General features: G+C 38.4%; 2 protein-coding genes and 1 pseudogene across 4 annotated transcripts in view; 2 read left to right on the forward strand and 1 right to left on the reverse strand.

Moving 5' to 3' along the window:
* The first annotated feature begins 1352 nt into the window (after positions 1 to 1352).
* c5h11orf58 (chromosome 5 C11orf58 homolog) lies at positions 1353 to 5378 on the forward strand. The gene is made up of 5 exons (XM_053318514.1): positions 1353 to 1489; positions 3212 to 3295; positions 3409 to 3469; positions 3694 to 3803; positions 4754 to 5378. The coding sequence occupies exons 1-5, from the start codon at positions 1436 to 1438 to the stop codon at positions 5000 to 5002; spliced, it is 558 nt and encodes a 185-aa protein (XP_053174489.1). The 5' UTR covers positions 1353 to 1435; the 3' UTR covers positions 5003 to 5378.
* Positions 5379 to 7718: 2340 nt separating this feature from the next.
* Positions 7719 to 12867, forward strand: LOC128358287 (NLR family CARD domain-containing protein 3-like; annotated as a pseudogene).
* A 489-nt stretch (positions 12868 to 13356) lies between these two features.
* LOC128358286 (pleckstrin homology domain-containing family A member 7-like) overlaps positions 13357 to 16368 on the reverse strand; it is a 148662-nt gene continuing 145650 nt past the window's right edge. For all 3 annotated transcript variants that reach the window (XM_053318510.1, XM_053318512.1, XM_053318513.1), the window contains 3 exons: positions 15934 to 16067; positions 15476 to 15609; positions 13357 to 14099 (listed from right to left, as the gene is read on the reverse strand). In XM_053318510.1, coding sequence (XP_053174485.1) covers positions 14077 to 14099; positions 15476 to 15609; positions 15934 to 16067 — 291 coding nt within the window. In that variant the 3' untranslated portion in view covers positions 13357 to 14076. The remainder of the gene's footprint in view (positions 14100 to 15475; positions 15610 to 15933; positions 16068 to 16368) is intronic.

A 16368-nucleotide genomic window follows, 5' to 3' on the forward strand; every position in this document is an offset into this window, starting at 1 on the left:
CCGCATTGTTGGACCCATAAAGTAAACTTACTATTTCAGCTAGCCAAGCCGGATACTTCTGGTTTAGTGCTCTGACTAACTTCAATGGCGATAAAACTATCTAATCATGCAGCTTTTGAAATCTGGTTAAAATTATTCATTTCACAGGTTTGACGCTCAGAAAAATGTTTTCCTTTCACAATGTAAGTATTTTTGGGCCCAATAGCATTACATGTTGCACACATAATACAATAAATCAAGTTGGCTTCAAAGCCCGGTGCTGCTTCTGGGGGATTGGTGAGCAGCCGTTTTTAAGCCTCAAGTTCTGCAATTTGACTGTCACCATCTTTGATTTTTGGAGCCAGAAGTGAATATATTTGGATGAGAGGTTGGAGCCGAGCTGACCCTGGCACAGTCTATGATTAACTGCTAATGCTAATGCTAATTTTCACTATGAAAATAACCAAATACTGAACAAGTACAAGGACACACAGCAAAAAAACAGCAACAACGATACTTTGTGAATCTCGGGTTACACCATGGTCACGTTATGTTATCAACGTGGTAGGAAAGTATATGCTGCTTTATCATCTATTTTACTCTAAATGGGACCATCATTTACAAAATAAACATAATGCTGAATTGAAGAAGGCTTGAAACTAGCAATTGAGACCATAAACTCAATCGCTCAATCGGGAAAGTGTTTACTGAGGTCATAGGTTCATTTTCTCATAGACTTCCATATAATTAGGCTTATTTTTGCAACCCCTGCTGGCCATTAAAGATAACAGGTTTAAGGCACTTCCACTTTCACATTGGCTACACTCATTAGACTGGGAGCTGGGAGCTACCATTAATGTATTATAAGTGTTGGATAGGGCGCCACCATTCATTCTATCAGCCCATTTTCCCCATTGGCTATACTTCCCATTGGGCTGCAGGGAAAAATACCCTGCAGCCCACAAAGCATTTTCTCCATAGACCAAGAGACTTCTACAAAACAGTTGACAGGACATCTTGAACAGCAGACAATCAATCACGACTCTTTCTATTATGCATTTTTAATCCATGGAGGTTATGTAAAACCTTCCTCGAGCAGAGAAAAGCCATTTAAAAATGTGTGACGTCATCACAATGTAAAGTCTATGGGCTGTCGGGGCCTGCATTACATCACATCCCCATGGTGCATCAGTGGCATTTTGATTATGTTTGGTTTAAAGTTTAATTAGTTTTTTCCCCCTGATAAATGGCCACTACAACGACTTTAATCTAGGTGAAGTAACACAATCTAACGCTGAGGGGCAGCAGAGAGAAAAACGTAACCCATAGCAAAGCAAAGAGACGAAGAAGACGGAACAGGAAGTGACGATACACAGGATTGTTGACAATCCAGCTAACTAGCTAATGCTAGGTGGCATGATATTTTACTGAGAATTAGTCAATTATTTTGGTCATAATGAGTTCTCCGGAGGACAGACATGGGATGAAGCGACCCGCATCTCCAGATGACGTGAGTATAATGATAAAAAACTGGATGTAGTCAGTTGATGGAAGCTGTGAATGACTAAGATAAGGTTAGCCTCCGCGTTAGCCCGTCTGCTAACGACGTTTATCGTAAATCTGAACACGTTTTTAGTTTGTTGTCCTCACAAAGTTTGCTCTCTTTTCAATTCTGATTTAAAGCTTTACTGCACAACACGTAGTATTTATCGGATCAATGTAACATGCACGGACTTGGGGTTATCTAGTCAAAACTACGTTTGTCACTTTACAAAAAAAGATGAGTCTTTTATTGACAGTATTTTACCCAGTTAGAGCCATGAGTTGAAGAGTGTTCAGTGTCTTATATTGAATGTATCATAATCACCACTAGTCACTTTAAATAATTTTATGCAAAACTACATTGTACCTGCACTATAAATGATCTTATCCTCACACATCAGTTTGAATTTAATCCAGTGTTAGTACATTAACTCAAGTATTTAAGGTACTTTATTTGAGTACTTACATTTGATGCTACTTTATACTTCCACTGCACTATTTTTCAGAGGGAAATCTTGTACTTTCTTCTTCACTACATTTATTTGACAGATTGAGTTACTTTTCAGATGAAGATGTGACACAATGAATAATATAACAAGCTTTTAAAATACAACACATTGCTAAAAATTAAACCAGTGGTTTCCAACTTTTTTGGCTTTTGACATTTTACAAAAAGCAGTGTGTAGTCATGGTCACATTTCAGATGTTTATGAGTTGTTAACAGCTCCACCAAATAGTGATTTTTCCCTTTAAACTTTTGACATGGTTTCTTTTCAATAAATTCAAATGCTTCTAAATATTTTCCAAAAAAGTCCAAAAACAGAGATTCGTGTATCAGAACTACCTCTCCCATTAATCGTCTCACCACCCCTCAGATTTATTTGCTGACCCTTTGGAGGTGCCCGACCCCTAGGTTGAGAACCACTGGACTAAACTAGCTAACTGTATATAAAGTAGTGTAAGCTAGCTAACTGTATATAAAGTAGTGTAAACTAGTTCCACCTCCAACAGCTACAACAGTAACATGCTGCTCTAACACTGATGCTTCACTATTAATAATATAATGATATAATGTCATATATATATCAGTCAGAGGGACCAAACCACTACTTTTACTGTAATACTGCATACTACATCAAGCTCATAATACTGCAGTACTTTAACATCATTTTGTTGCTAATACTTGTATGTACTTTAAGTATTTTTAATGCAGGACTTTTACTTGTAGTGGAGTAGTTTTACATTGCTGTATTGGTGTTTTTATTGAAATTAATGATCCAAGTACTTCATCCAACACTGGGACGGAAATTCATTCAACACAGCTTTTAGACCTCAATGATACACAAGATGCATTTTTGTGAGAAATACTGACTGTAAACAATATTTTATTAACTTAAAAGGCTATTCTTTTTCTGTTATAATCTCTAATCCTTTATGCCTGACTCGGTTATGCTTAGTTATACTCACACAGTGCTCACAATTAGACCGACAGAATCCCAACATCAACACACAAATGAACGTCATTAAACTTGTATCCAGTTAGGAGAAACCACAGATCACTAGAAAGTATAAGGACACCTGATGGTTGGACACTGTTTGTTAGAAACGGCTTCCATGATTATTTCTCTGTTAATGTGATGTGACATTAAGGCCTGAATCCCATTAGTAATAACTGGGCTTTTTATGGCAGGATGGATCCACTCAGTGGTCATCAGCTGATCTGGGAAGCAACGAGAGGAAGCAGAAGTTTTTACGGTTAATGGGCGCTGGCAAGGTTTGTTGAGTTTATTGTGGCTCAGTTAATATTCAGTTCACTTTATTATGAACCTGTAATGCATAGCAAAATGTGAAAATTGACCAAAGTTAAGATTTGTGTTTGTTTTCTAGAAAGAACCCACTGGACGTCTTGTCATTGGCGACCACAAGTCGACGTCCCACTTCCGCAGTGGTAAGCGCCTCAGTGTATATTCACTAAAAGTGCTGTGTTTGTTCTGCTGTCATAAGACTCTAATAAACTACTGTCCCATGCCACTTAGTCATGATGCCCCATCCTTATTCCCAATGCAATTAACCCGGCTTTCCCAACTACACATCCGCCGCACAGATCTATCCATGCATGGATAGGCCTGTAATGGCTGGGTGTGCTTGCTGTCACTAATGTCTCCTCTGCAGGCCAGGAAGATAGGAGGATGAACGAGCAGCTGGAGATGCAGTATCAGCAGGGCATGGACGGGAAGCTGTCGGGTCGGAACCGGAGACACTGCGGCCTGGGTTTTAGTGAGGTGAGGGGTCATCCAATGCCAGAGGGGAGGGCTTAGACTCAAATGTGGCAGAGCTGAAGAGTATTGAAAATAGATTTACTGCTGATAAACATTGTCCAGTGGTTTAATCCAGTGAAAGTGGACATCCTCTTTAAATCCATTCAGCATATTTGTTGCTCACCATGGAATGCTTTTCAATATTGATGAGAGAAAAATGAAAGTGTACTAAAATAATTCTTGTTTCCAAATACATGAATGTACCTATACCTCAAGTAAGATGGTGCATGCCCCTCCAACAAGCACCACTTACTCTCTGAATGATAGTTACTACCTAAATATGCTGTGGTAACCTGTGATCAGGCAACATCCAGTGTGAACTGCATGAAGCAGTTATAAGATAATATATCACAGTCACTTAGTATACAGGCTGTTCCTGCAATTTGTGACCAATTAGATGGATATTCTTAGAAAAGAAAGATATCAAAAACAGGTCAAGTCAATATAATATGTGAAATGTAATTATTTATTTCTTGAGCCTTTGAAAATGTAATACTCAAACCTCATAAGACTGCATAGTTGAATTCACTATGATTTAAACCATATACTATAACACTACTGTGTAAATCAATCGTGTGTATGTTGGCGTGTCGTATTACTTTTGTTAGGACACCTATTCTCAGGTGATTTCCATAATGAATTGTGTGTGAACAGTAATCACACACAAGAATTCCAGCCAGTAATATGAACAGTCCCACTGATTCAGCTCATTTTTTAGTTGTCCAACTGCAAATTTACTGATTTGGTTCACTATCAACACACTTGTACTATCACTGTACACTACCTGCTCAGCACAAAGTGGCAAATAAACACAGAGTTAAAAGAGGGTGATTATTATTCTTACATCATGTTTTTAAGATCATTTGTTGTCATAAGAGAAATTAAATATTTTTTTCTTTTTTTTGTTTTCTTAGCCAGAGCCAGAGTCAGATCCTTCGCTTCCACTGGAGAACCAGACAAAAGCAACTGAGCCGGAGAAGTCTACTGATGAAAAAGAGTCCTCTGATGAAAAAGAGTCTGCTGATGAAAAAGAGCCTACTGAGAGCGAGGACGAAGAAGAAGACAGCGATGAACAGAGCTCAGACGAGGCTAAGCCCAGCTCAAACAGTCAGAATAAAGAACGGAAACACGGATACAAAACGGCTTTTGTGAAGTCTGCATAGGGTTGAGGGGGGTGGACAGGGAAGATTTTTTTTTTTTTGTAATCTGAAATTTGTACATTTTGACGTTATTTGTTTACCTATAGGCGATCCTCCATCAGTTTAGTCCTTTTTACTGTGTAGAAATGGGTCTCCTCTTTGGGCTTTGGGCTCCCGGTGTGCATGTCAAAGAATCATGTCTGCTTTTGGTTATGTGGTGTCACTCAATGTTAAAATGGCAAATTATCCAGTTTTTATTTGAACATTTTAACAGTCACTGCATTTGCCTTGAATTGTGTTTAATGGAACAGGATTGCTTGCCCTTCAGCATGATTGGTACACATTGTGGATTCTGTGATTCTTGATGGAAAACCAATAAAAGGAAGTGTCACCATTGTAATGCTTTTGTTGTTCTTAACATATCTCTTCTAACATGGTTTAAATGTAAGACACTTTTTTCTCCTTTTGCATTCTGCATTATGTTTCCCTGTGGGCTAAAAGTAAACTTACAGTGTGTTGGTTTTGTGCAGGAAAGTCTTTTCAGAGTTTTTCAAAACTTTAGAGTGCAAGAGTATTTTAAGCTTTTGCAAAAAGTGCAGGAGTTACAGTTCTCAGACATAAATTCATGTAAAACTTAATAAATTGTAAACATGTCCTCCTGAACAACTTGTCAGGCTTACGAATGTTTTCTTATTTAATCTCTGCAAGTGTTAAATACAAGATGTCTGCGCTAAAATGATAATTCTGTGTAGAGGGATCAGTTTCATTTGGAGGTAATGAATTGTGTCCACCACTAGGTGGGTGTAAAGAGAGAAGTTGAAACTAGGAGAAAAAATCATCTTTAAAATACATTAAAGCTCAATTTTGGATACTATCTGTTGTGAATTCGGTAAATTGATTTTGTACATTTCAGTCAAAATATGGTGCAACATATTTTATTTGGAAACGTGTAATACATAATGTTTGCAAGTGAATGCAACATTACTGGTGCAACAAAACAGGCACATTACAGCACAATAACAGGAGGACTGAGTAAATGAGTCCCTGATTCAATGATGTCAAAGGAGGGTTTATCTAACATCGGGATCAGACGTTATTTTAGGGTTGCATTTCATAGAAACAGACTTTTTAAAAGGTCTTTTTTTCTTACCGTCACTTTGATCGTTATTTTTTATATGCGGAAAACAGTTTTCATACCAGTATTATTATCCTCATCACTTAAACTTTGCATGTACTAAAAGCACACTGTTAAAGAAGTTTATGAGACACAGTTCAATGCAGTCAGCTGATGAGAAGCTGAACACAGACGTCAGAATAAACGCACCTGAGGGAGAGACCACGCCTTTATCAGCCGAGGCAAACAAACAGCTGATCACACGGTAAGACTCTGACGTTCCTGTTTTTGCATTAAGAATTAAAGTAAATGCAGCAGATTATTTAAACTGATATTGATGGAGTTAGCTTTAAAGTAGTTTGATGTATAGATCAAACTTATTTAGTTTGAGGGTTTGTTTTTTTGTGTTGTCAAGTGTTCGTTTTTTTAATGCGTCATTTTCTTTTGACTGTAACAACACAACACAAGGAAATGAGATTACATAAAGCAAGGTTATGAGAAGAAAAGTGGCATTTGCACAGTATTGAGAAATGTAAAACAACATGATTAGAAACTGAAACCAATCGTGTCACAGCCAAGAGATATGTAATTAAAGCTAAGAATATACAATTGTATGCAGTGATGTACAAGTTTTAATAAAATGAAGATAGGTTGGTTATGTTTGCGAAATTGCGAGGATTGTGAACTCCAGTTGTTTCTGGGGATATTTTTTGTTAGTGTCAGTTTCCGGCTCATTGAGTAACTGATGAGAGATAAAAGGAAACAAGTCTTTGTGATAGGCACCCTGGCATGCAAAGGATACAGTCTATAGGTGGAGTGGACAAGATCCGGGGTTAAGTCCCAGAGCCAGTTTTTTGTTTATTTTTTGGGATGGTTTACTTGTGCAGAATTTAAGTATACCGCATTGTGTGATTATTGCAAACATTAGTGGTGGTAGTATTGATTTATTTTGGTATGTATATAGAAATAAAATAATAAATAAGGGATTAGATCAAAAGGAAAATACAAATTATTACATTAATTTTTAATTAACACTTGACTCAGTAACACTGTCTCAACTGAAATGTTTTCAGAAGTTTCACTCATAATCACAATTGTTGTAAACTCACTCAGATTCGTCAGCAGTTGGTTGAAGTCACTGTTAAAATACACTTCTGCCATCAGACGGACACTACGAGAGTGTGAAATTCAGGACAAGATAGGCAGATAAGGTAGATAACAGCTCCTATCCACACTTCATCAGGCTTCTGTCACTCTGACTGTAAACTTTGAACACTACACGCACAGATATATTTTGACTGCTGTCGCTCACTGCAGATTAACGATATACCTACTCAATAATATATACAATGCATTTTTATGACCAGTAGGCTATCCTCACTGTTATTTGCAATATATGCAATAATGCATAGTGCACTTTATAACCACTTTATGTTGTGTTTACTGTACATATGATAATACATTTGTGGAACCTTGAATACTGAGCAAAATCGGAATGTAAATAGTCCACAGAGATTAACCATTGTTCTAAATATAACGTGTCTCTTAAGGAAACAAATTGGATGCTACCTCCAAAATGGATGCTGCCGAAAACACTGAAAAGCATCCTGAGCATCCTGGCTCATCCAACGTGTTACTGAAAAGTGATGCTTCCATAGAGGGTCGTCATGACTTCTGCAAAGAAGCAGCTGATAGGTACAAATATACATACTCTGGGTCTTTATGTATGGTTTATATATGGCTTCATGGATTGAAATGTCTGACATTTTAGTTCAAAGTTAAATTGCTTATTAACCATTGAATGGGTCACCATGAAAAGTAATGTGCAAGCGTGTGGTCCAACAAGAATAAATCCTACTTACCTTAATGCATCTTTCTTTGCAGCTCAGTTCAATTTGAGAAATCAGACCTGTCTGCCTTATCCTGTGTATCTATGAAGAGTGATGCTTCCATTGAGGGTCGTCATGACTTCTGCAAAGAAGCAGCTGATAGGTAAATATAGTATATTCTGGCTATTTTCTATTAATAGTGGCTGAATTTTAACAGACTTAAATTCCTCTTAAAATAATGTTATTTTTCCTATTTATCTCCAGAGATGAACACAACTCTTCAGAATCAACAGAGATGGATGCACATGCCATATCTAAGGTGGGCTATATCTCTAATCTTACCACTGAAACCATCAAAGCTAAAATAAACTCCATGGTATTTCATGTGCATAAAATAACAGTTTTTTAAGTTTTGTAACATAGCAATTAAATTGTTACTGAGTTTGTGTCTTCTGTTTTTGAACCTACAGTATAAAAGCTTTATTAATTCCACTTTCTCCATTGCAGCTGGTGGAAAATCAGAGCATGCAAATTTTGCAGAGTAATCTCAGAAGGTATAAAAAGATGCTCTTTCCACACCTGTCACAATCTTCTGAGAGTGAAAATCAGGATCAGGACAGACTGACTACTGATGATAAAAAGGAAGACAGCAGTGCCAGTGAGGGCGCGCTGAAGATTACACTGTATGTCTTAAGGGACATTGGCCAAAGAGAGCTTGCTAACCAACTGGAGAGATGTAAGTACCAAAAGTAGGAAAATGCAAATATCTGATATATTGTTCTTATTTTATATTTAACTAGTTTCATTCCCAAATTTAAAGTCCCCCCTCCAATCTAAAATGTGTTTTGTTTATTTTTACTTCTGTTGGAAGTTTGTTCCTCACTGTTCAGAGTTTGACACTAGAAGGCTTTTTTACATGCATCTACTGAAAGAACAATGTTTCTCTATTCTCACCAAAAATCAAGTTAAGGACGTGAACCTACAATCATGATTTATTACATCACAACTAGTTTGGACAGAATCCTGATCCAGTATTCAACTTAGACAGGAATGATGTGGGAACCTGAAGCCTCTATGTCTGGAGGGGATCGTTAAAAAAAGTTATTGGATTTGGTTCGCCAAAGTGCTGATGAGGGAAGAATTTGACCAAAAATATACTGTTATAACTTGATGATGAACTTCTGGGGCTACAGATTCATTTTGAGGTTTCAGTAATGAAATGAATGCACTAATGCATGATATCATCATCTGTGTTTTCTTTGTGTAACTAGACATTTACGGTGAACTTGATGTCTGCCAACGCAAAGTCAGACTCAGATTGAAAAAGTATGAATACATATATGAGGGAACAGCAAAGCACGGAAACCAGACACTTCTCAAGAAGGTGTACACCGAGCTCTACATCACAGAGGGATTCAGTGGAGCTGTGAATGATGAACATGAGGTCAGGCAGGTTGAGGCTGCAATCAGGAGACAAGCAGCAGCAGACAAGCCCATCAAGTGTGAAGACATCTTCAAGCCCCTCCTTGGACAAGACAAATTCATCAGAACCGTCCTGACCAGAGGAATTGCTGGCATTGGAAAAACTATCTCTGTACAGAAGTTCAATCTGGACTGGGCAGAGGGAAGGGTTAACCAGGATATCCAACTCCTAATTAATCTTCCATTTCGGGAGCTGAATCTGATGAAGGAGAGAAAGTACACACTGATAGAGCTTCTTCATCATTTTCTTGCAGAGGCAAAAGAATCAGGGATTTCAAATTTTGGCAAGTACAAGCTGGTGCTTATATTCGATGGGTTGGATGAGTGCCGGCTTCCTCTGGACTTTGCCCACAATGAGCCCTGCAGCAGCATCTCAGAGCCCGCTTCAGTGGATGAACTGCTGACAAACCTCATCAAGGGGAACCTGCTGCCCTCTGCGCACATCTGGATCACCTCCAGGCCCGCAGCTGTAAATCGCATTCCAGTCGATCTTGTTGATCGGGTGACAGAGATTCGAGGCTTCAACAACCCCCAGAAAGAAGAGTACTTCAGGAAAAACATCTCTGATCAAAACACGGCCAGTAGAGTCATCTCACACGTTAAGTCAACCAGGAGCCTCCATATCATGTGTCACATACCAGTCTTCAGCTGGATATCTGCCACCGTTCTGCAGAAGATTTTAGAAGAAACAGAAACAAAGAGAGTAGAGGAGGATGCAGGCAGAAGAGAAATGCCAAACACTCTGACACAAATGTACACACACTTTCTGGTGTACAACTCACTGATCAGAGCGCGCAAGTACTCAGCAAGGAAAGAGGCATCTGATGAAGAGGTGATTTTGAAGCTTGGAAAACTGGCCTTCGAGCACCTGATGAAAGGCAACATGATCTTCTATGAGAGTGAATTGCATGAGTACAATATCAACGTTGATGATGCTGCCATATATTCAGGAATCTTTACTGAGATCTCAGAGAATGAATTTCATCTGGAGAGGGTCTACTGCTTTGTGCATCTCAGCATACAGGAGTTTTTTGCTGCAATGTACATTCTTCACACATTCATCTGCTGTAAGCAGAACTTGCTAGAGCCACAAGACACCAACACCACCCAAGAGGCTCCCAGTGGTGTAACCAGTCTCCTCAGGAGCGCCGTGGATAAGACCCTGCAGAGTGAGAACGGACACCTAGATCTTTTTTTGCGCTTCCTTCTTGGCCTCTCACAGACATCTAATCAGACTTTGTTAAAGAGAGTACTGACCACAATGAAGGTCAGTTCACAAAGAAACGAGGGCATTATTGAGTACATCAAAGAGAAGATCAGGGAAAATCCATCCCCAGAATAATGCATCAACCTCTTCCACTGCCTCAGTGAGCTGAATGATCAGTCTCTTTTGGAGGAAATCCAAAACTACCTGAGCTCTGGCAGTTTGTCAGAGACCAAGCTGTCATCTTCACAGTGGTCTGCTCTGGTCTTTGTGTTCCTGACCTCAGAGGAAGAGCTGGATGAGTTTGATCTGAGGAAATATTCAAGATCAGAAGAGGGTCTTCTGAGACTGTTACCAGTGATCAAAGAATCCAGAGTGGCCCTGTGAGTACAGAAAAACCACTATCCTCTGCACCTATCACAACTGTTTAATGTCATGTTAGAACTTTTTCTTTCTTATAAACATCTTAAAGGTTTTTTAAAATGCACATTTGGTTCATATTGTCCAGTTATATCACTTTGTAAAGGTGCCATTTGCATCATCTCAAAATATCAATACATCATTGATGATCAAGCTGTAATTTAGAGAATTGGCTTTTCCTTTCAGAACTGGTGTTTTTTTGAGATGCAAAACCACATTTCCTGTTAGCTTCTATTTGGCTTCTCTTTTCATTTTAGAGTCTAAGACTAGTGTGAAATGTAAGATCCATTATTCACTCACTGAACAATTCCTGCTGTGACACACTCTTGCTCTTCGGGTTGGTTATGTTGTAAAGCAGTTCTGCAGATTTTCTGTGAAATTTGAACCAGGGAAAAGCGATGTAAAAAATAGTCTGGGGACTGCTTGTTGCTGATGCACTCATTTTTGTGGTTGTTATGTCTTGAAATTAAACACATTATCAGCACATTATGCTAACGCAACACACTAAATTGTTTTTTTTATTTTTTTTATTTGTAGGCTTAAAGAATGCAACCTTGCAGAGAAATGCTGTGATGCACTTGCAGGAGTTCTAAGCAATTCATGTCTGAAGGAGCTGGACCTAAGTGACAATGACCTGAAAGACTCAGGTGTAGAACTGCTCTCTGCAGGACTGGAAAGTCCATCATGTCAACTGGAAAAACTGAGGTCTGTGTCAATCACCTCTGACCATTAATTGAAATACAGCTGAAACAAACTAATCACATACCCAGTCTGAATTTAGGTGAATACAACTTTGTATTACATTCTGTGTACAGTATTACATTTTGGGTTTTTTTTCCCTTTAATTTCAGTCTTCCCTTCTGTGGAATCACAGAGATTGGTTGTGGATTTTTGGCAAATGCTCTCAGGTCTAACCCAACCCACTTGAAGGAGCTGGATCTGAGTTACAATCATCCAGGGCAACTAGGAATGGAGCTGCTGTCATCTGTACAGAAGGACATTGAACACCTCACTATCAGGTAAAACACTGAGTCAATGTGAAAGTAAGTGTGTGTTGCCTTTTTAGATTTTGTTACATTGTAAATAACCTCTCTTTGTCTTTCCTAGCTTGGATGGAAATGCAGAGTGTTACTTAAAATCAGCTCTGAAGAAATGTAAGTAGTTTTTTGGAAGGTTTTTTTTTGCAAGAAATCAATGACTATTTCCTTAACATAGGCAGCCAAAGCCACTTTCATCCTCAAACACAATATATATATGCCTGATTTGATTATCTTATATTGTTTATGTTTCATCAGATGCGTGTGAGCTTACCATGGACATAAACACGGCCCATTCACTGCTGGCTCTTTCTGAAGACAACAAAAAAATGTCACTAATGAAAACACCTCAGCCGTATCCTGACAGCCCTGACAGATTTACAGACTGGGGACAAGTGCTATGTAAAGAGAGTCTGTCTTCTCATTGCTACTGGGAGGCCGAGTGGACTGGAGAATGGACAGGTATAGGAGTGGCTTACAAAGGAATCACCAGGAAAACAAAAGGTGACTCTGTACTAGGCTACAATGACCAGTCCTGGAGTCTGCGCTACTGTCAAGGTGACTACACTGCCTGGCACAATAAGAATATTGCAAGCATACCTGCCCCGTACTTCAAGTCCAAAAAGGTTGGAGTATTTCTAGACTGGTCAGCTGGCATCCTGTCCTTCTACGCTGTATCATCAAACACCATGACTCACCTACATACCTTCCATGCTGAATTCACTGAGCCAGTTTATGCAGGCTTTAGACTGGGAAATGATGATACTTCATTGACACTGTGCCAGCCACAATACCCATAAATACCCCTAATTCAATGTATGTGTTCATAAAACATGTACATAGAATAAAAGCTGAAATTAAAGACATTTCAGATGGTCTTGACTTCTGAAATTCTATTTCAAACTATATCGACAGTAAATTCCTTTCAATACAGTAACTGTTACCATCAACTTAGTTTCCTATCAGAACTCAAACTCTATTCTAGGTTGAGAACCTACCACTGCTCTTTAGGGACATCTCAGCTCTTTACCCTGTCCTCTCGGGGGTGAGCCTAAACAACCTGAAAAAATGAAAAAAAGACCCCCAGAAACACACTATCTAGAGTCCATACTGGTGTACACAGTTGTCAGCTGAGTTGTGGTTAAAAGTTTTTGGGGAGAATCAAGTGAGTGGACTTTGTTATAAGACTTTTTTTTGTCAAATGTTGCTTATTGTTTATACTGTAGATATGTCAATATATGTCCCAGCAGTTTGAGTATCTTCCCAGGAAAAATGGGTTTTATATGTACAGGACAAATGATAGAAAGTTACAAAGACAAAACTGCATTACAACTGTATAAAAAGACAATGCAATTATGCTGTTCTACTTAATAGCATCAGATTAACTGTAGGTTTAGTTATTTTGTGTAAGTGTATAACTGTGACGTATGATACGAGGACACAGAAACAAGTATCTTGTTTTATCTCGCATTTATTTTATTTATTTGATGTATGAATTGTTTGCATATTATATTCTAATGCATTTTTTGCTGGTTGACCGGACTGTGATTATTGGGTGATAGTGTTGAATTACATGAGAAAAAAACAGAAGTAGCCACTGGTCATCAAGCATGTCACTCAAAAGGAAACAAAAGTAATAAATAAATGATTCATGTCAAAACCTGCCCACTGTAATCTACCATATTGGCTTTGACTTTCATTCCACTCTTTTGTTACTGACTCATAAAAATCCAGACCAAGCTGAAAAACAGGTAATTTGCAGATAAAAGCAATTCACTCATGTTATAAATTATTACTTAATTGTGTAATGTAAATGCAGAAGCAGTAAAAACTGAATTCTATTTCAAAGCTATGAATCAACACTCTTTTACAAACATGTATCTTGTTCCCACTCATATAAAAGGAATTTATTACAAGTGAATTATTTAGTTGGCAACTGCTCAAAAAGTGATTTGATCCCTCCTGTTAATGAAGAAGGTCCTCAGGTTTGTGGTGCTGGTCCATCCTGTGGTTCAGTGCTGTGCAGCAGCTTTGGCTGAAGGGAGGAAAACACAAGGACAACATCAGTGTTTGTCATTGCAGTGGAGATGTGTACTGTAGGTGCTAATTAAACTTTCAATTTGCATCATGAAGTACAGATGCAAATTAAATATTTCATTTGCATAAGAATCTGATTTTAATTTCTAGTAGATTTCATAAGGACAAACTGCTCCCAGGAGAAAATGCAGCTTCTAATTATAGTTTGTAGTTTGGCACAATCTGATACCTAGATGAGACATGAGTCATTTAATATTTACAACTATAATGTATAGTTTTAACTGACAATAAAGCAAAGTGTCATTTACCACAACAGTATAACCCAAGGGATCTGTAAAATGCTGTATTCTTGAATAATGCAGGAGATGAACAACCACTGTGTCGAATGAATGTCATGAATCCTGCAGTTTAATCTAGTTTTTTTTTTAATCTTACATATAAAAACACACACATAACACACACCAGAACACCCTTTGCACAAAGAATGCCACAATATTTCACCAAAGCAGCCCTTTTGATACCAGAGCCACACTGACCAAAACAACAGCTGAGCAGAGTTTCACCAAAAACACAGAAACCAGGACTGCACACAGATTTTTTTCAGGGATGGGTTCCTATTCAAAACACTGTTGGCTGAACAGTGTTCAGCCAAAAGTAAAATTTGATGTTACTTTTAAGTAAGTTGTTTTGTCTTCACAGATTCATCTTCTTTTCATGTTCCAAAGATATCTACTGTATGAACATGATTGTAAATGTGATGAAAGTAAAAAGACAACATGAGTATTTTAAAAGAAAGAAAAGTTTGAGTACCTTTTGTCCCCAATCTGTGTACACCCTCCACCAAACCAAAACAGCACATACTGACACATAGAATGCAATGAATCCACACTGACCAAAAAGGAAATGGTAGATATACCTGGACCAGATATGTCATCGACTCTCCAGCCACTGAGTCCCTGCACACCAGGGACAACAATAAATCATGTTTCCACTTGGACAATCATAGATGATCCACACTAAATGTCCACTCCTGTTCCACAGTGCCATGTGAATAGGTTGCAGAATGAAAATATGCTTTGACTGCAGTAGGCTACATCAATGATAACCCTTTTCTTGATTGTGTTGTTGTACTTCTTCCTTTGTGAGAAATAACTTAAATTTTACACCATAAAAATCAGGAAAGTTATGCAAAGTTGGAAATTCTGTACTTCCTCATGTGGCCGTTAGACTGATAGCTCTGGTGTATAAGAGCTTAGAGAAGATGTGCTCTACCTCTGATGATTGATGCAAAGAGTTGAGGACCAGTGGATGCATCATGTCTCCAGAATGCTGTAAAATAAAAGTTTGTGTGATTGTAAATCTGGCTTCACCCACCTGCCACGCGTTTGCTCTTGCGCGAGGCCTCTGAAGCCAGTGCGTGAGACACAGTCATGATCTTCTCCTGCTGCTGTAGAGCTGACTCCAGCTCACTGAAGTCCATCGGTGCCGACGGCTGCATGTTGTGAACACTTTGAAGAGAGACACACACATAGAGGACTATATAAATCAGTGTATTCTTGAACGGCATACTGAAAGCATCTCTCTTGTAAGCACGACATACAATCAATCTGAAAGCCCTTATTTGGACGTAACTGGTACATTTCCCTCACATTTATGGCCTTTGAAATTATTATATTGATATAAAGTCTGATTATTGCACAATGATTAGGTTTCTGACAGTCTTGTACTACACATACAGTACATCAGAATATTTGTCTATCACATATTAAACTCCAAACATCTTCCTCAGTGTAAACCCAGCTGTGAAGTATCAGGATTTAATCACTGTCTACCTGGATTTGGCCAGAAGGTTCTTGATGCGCTCAGTTCTGCGGCTGCGTTCTTCCAGCTCCTCCGGACTCAGAGGCTCCTCAGGGTCAGACTCTACATAGCGCTCTGGGATGGGGACTTTCCGAGGTTTGGACAGCTAAAATGGTGGGACAGTCATTATGGACTGATGGATAGACAGTCAGCTTTTTCTCACGTAATTGGCCAAATACGTCTTTCATGCATAAGTTCTGTGGTTTGTGAATCATGTATGTAGTTTGAGATCTAATAAACTATGGCTAGATTATTGGATATTAAAAGGCTCATTTGTGTTTTTATTATTATGGATATCACATATTATTGCCACATTAATACACCAGAGCCGAGCCTTTCTTCTAGATTCAATACTTAAGAAATCTAGAATAAGTGATGGTGAATGATGTCAAGAAGAAATGTGCACT

Source organism: Scomber japonicus, chromosome 5, assembly GCF_027409825.1.
Source record: "Scomber japonicus isolate fScoJap1 chromosome 5, fScoJap1.pri, whole genome shotgun sequence".
Lineage (NCBI taxonomy): Eukaryota > Metazoa > Chordata > Actinopteri > Scombriformes > Scombridae > Scomber > Scomber japonicus.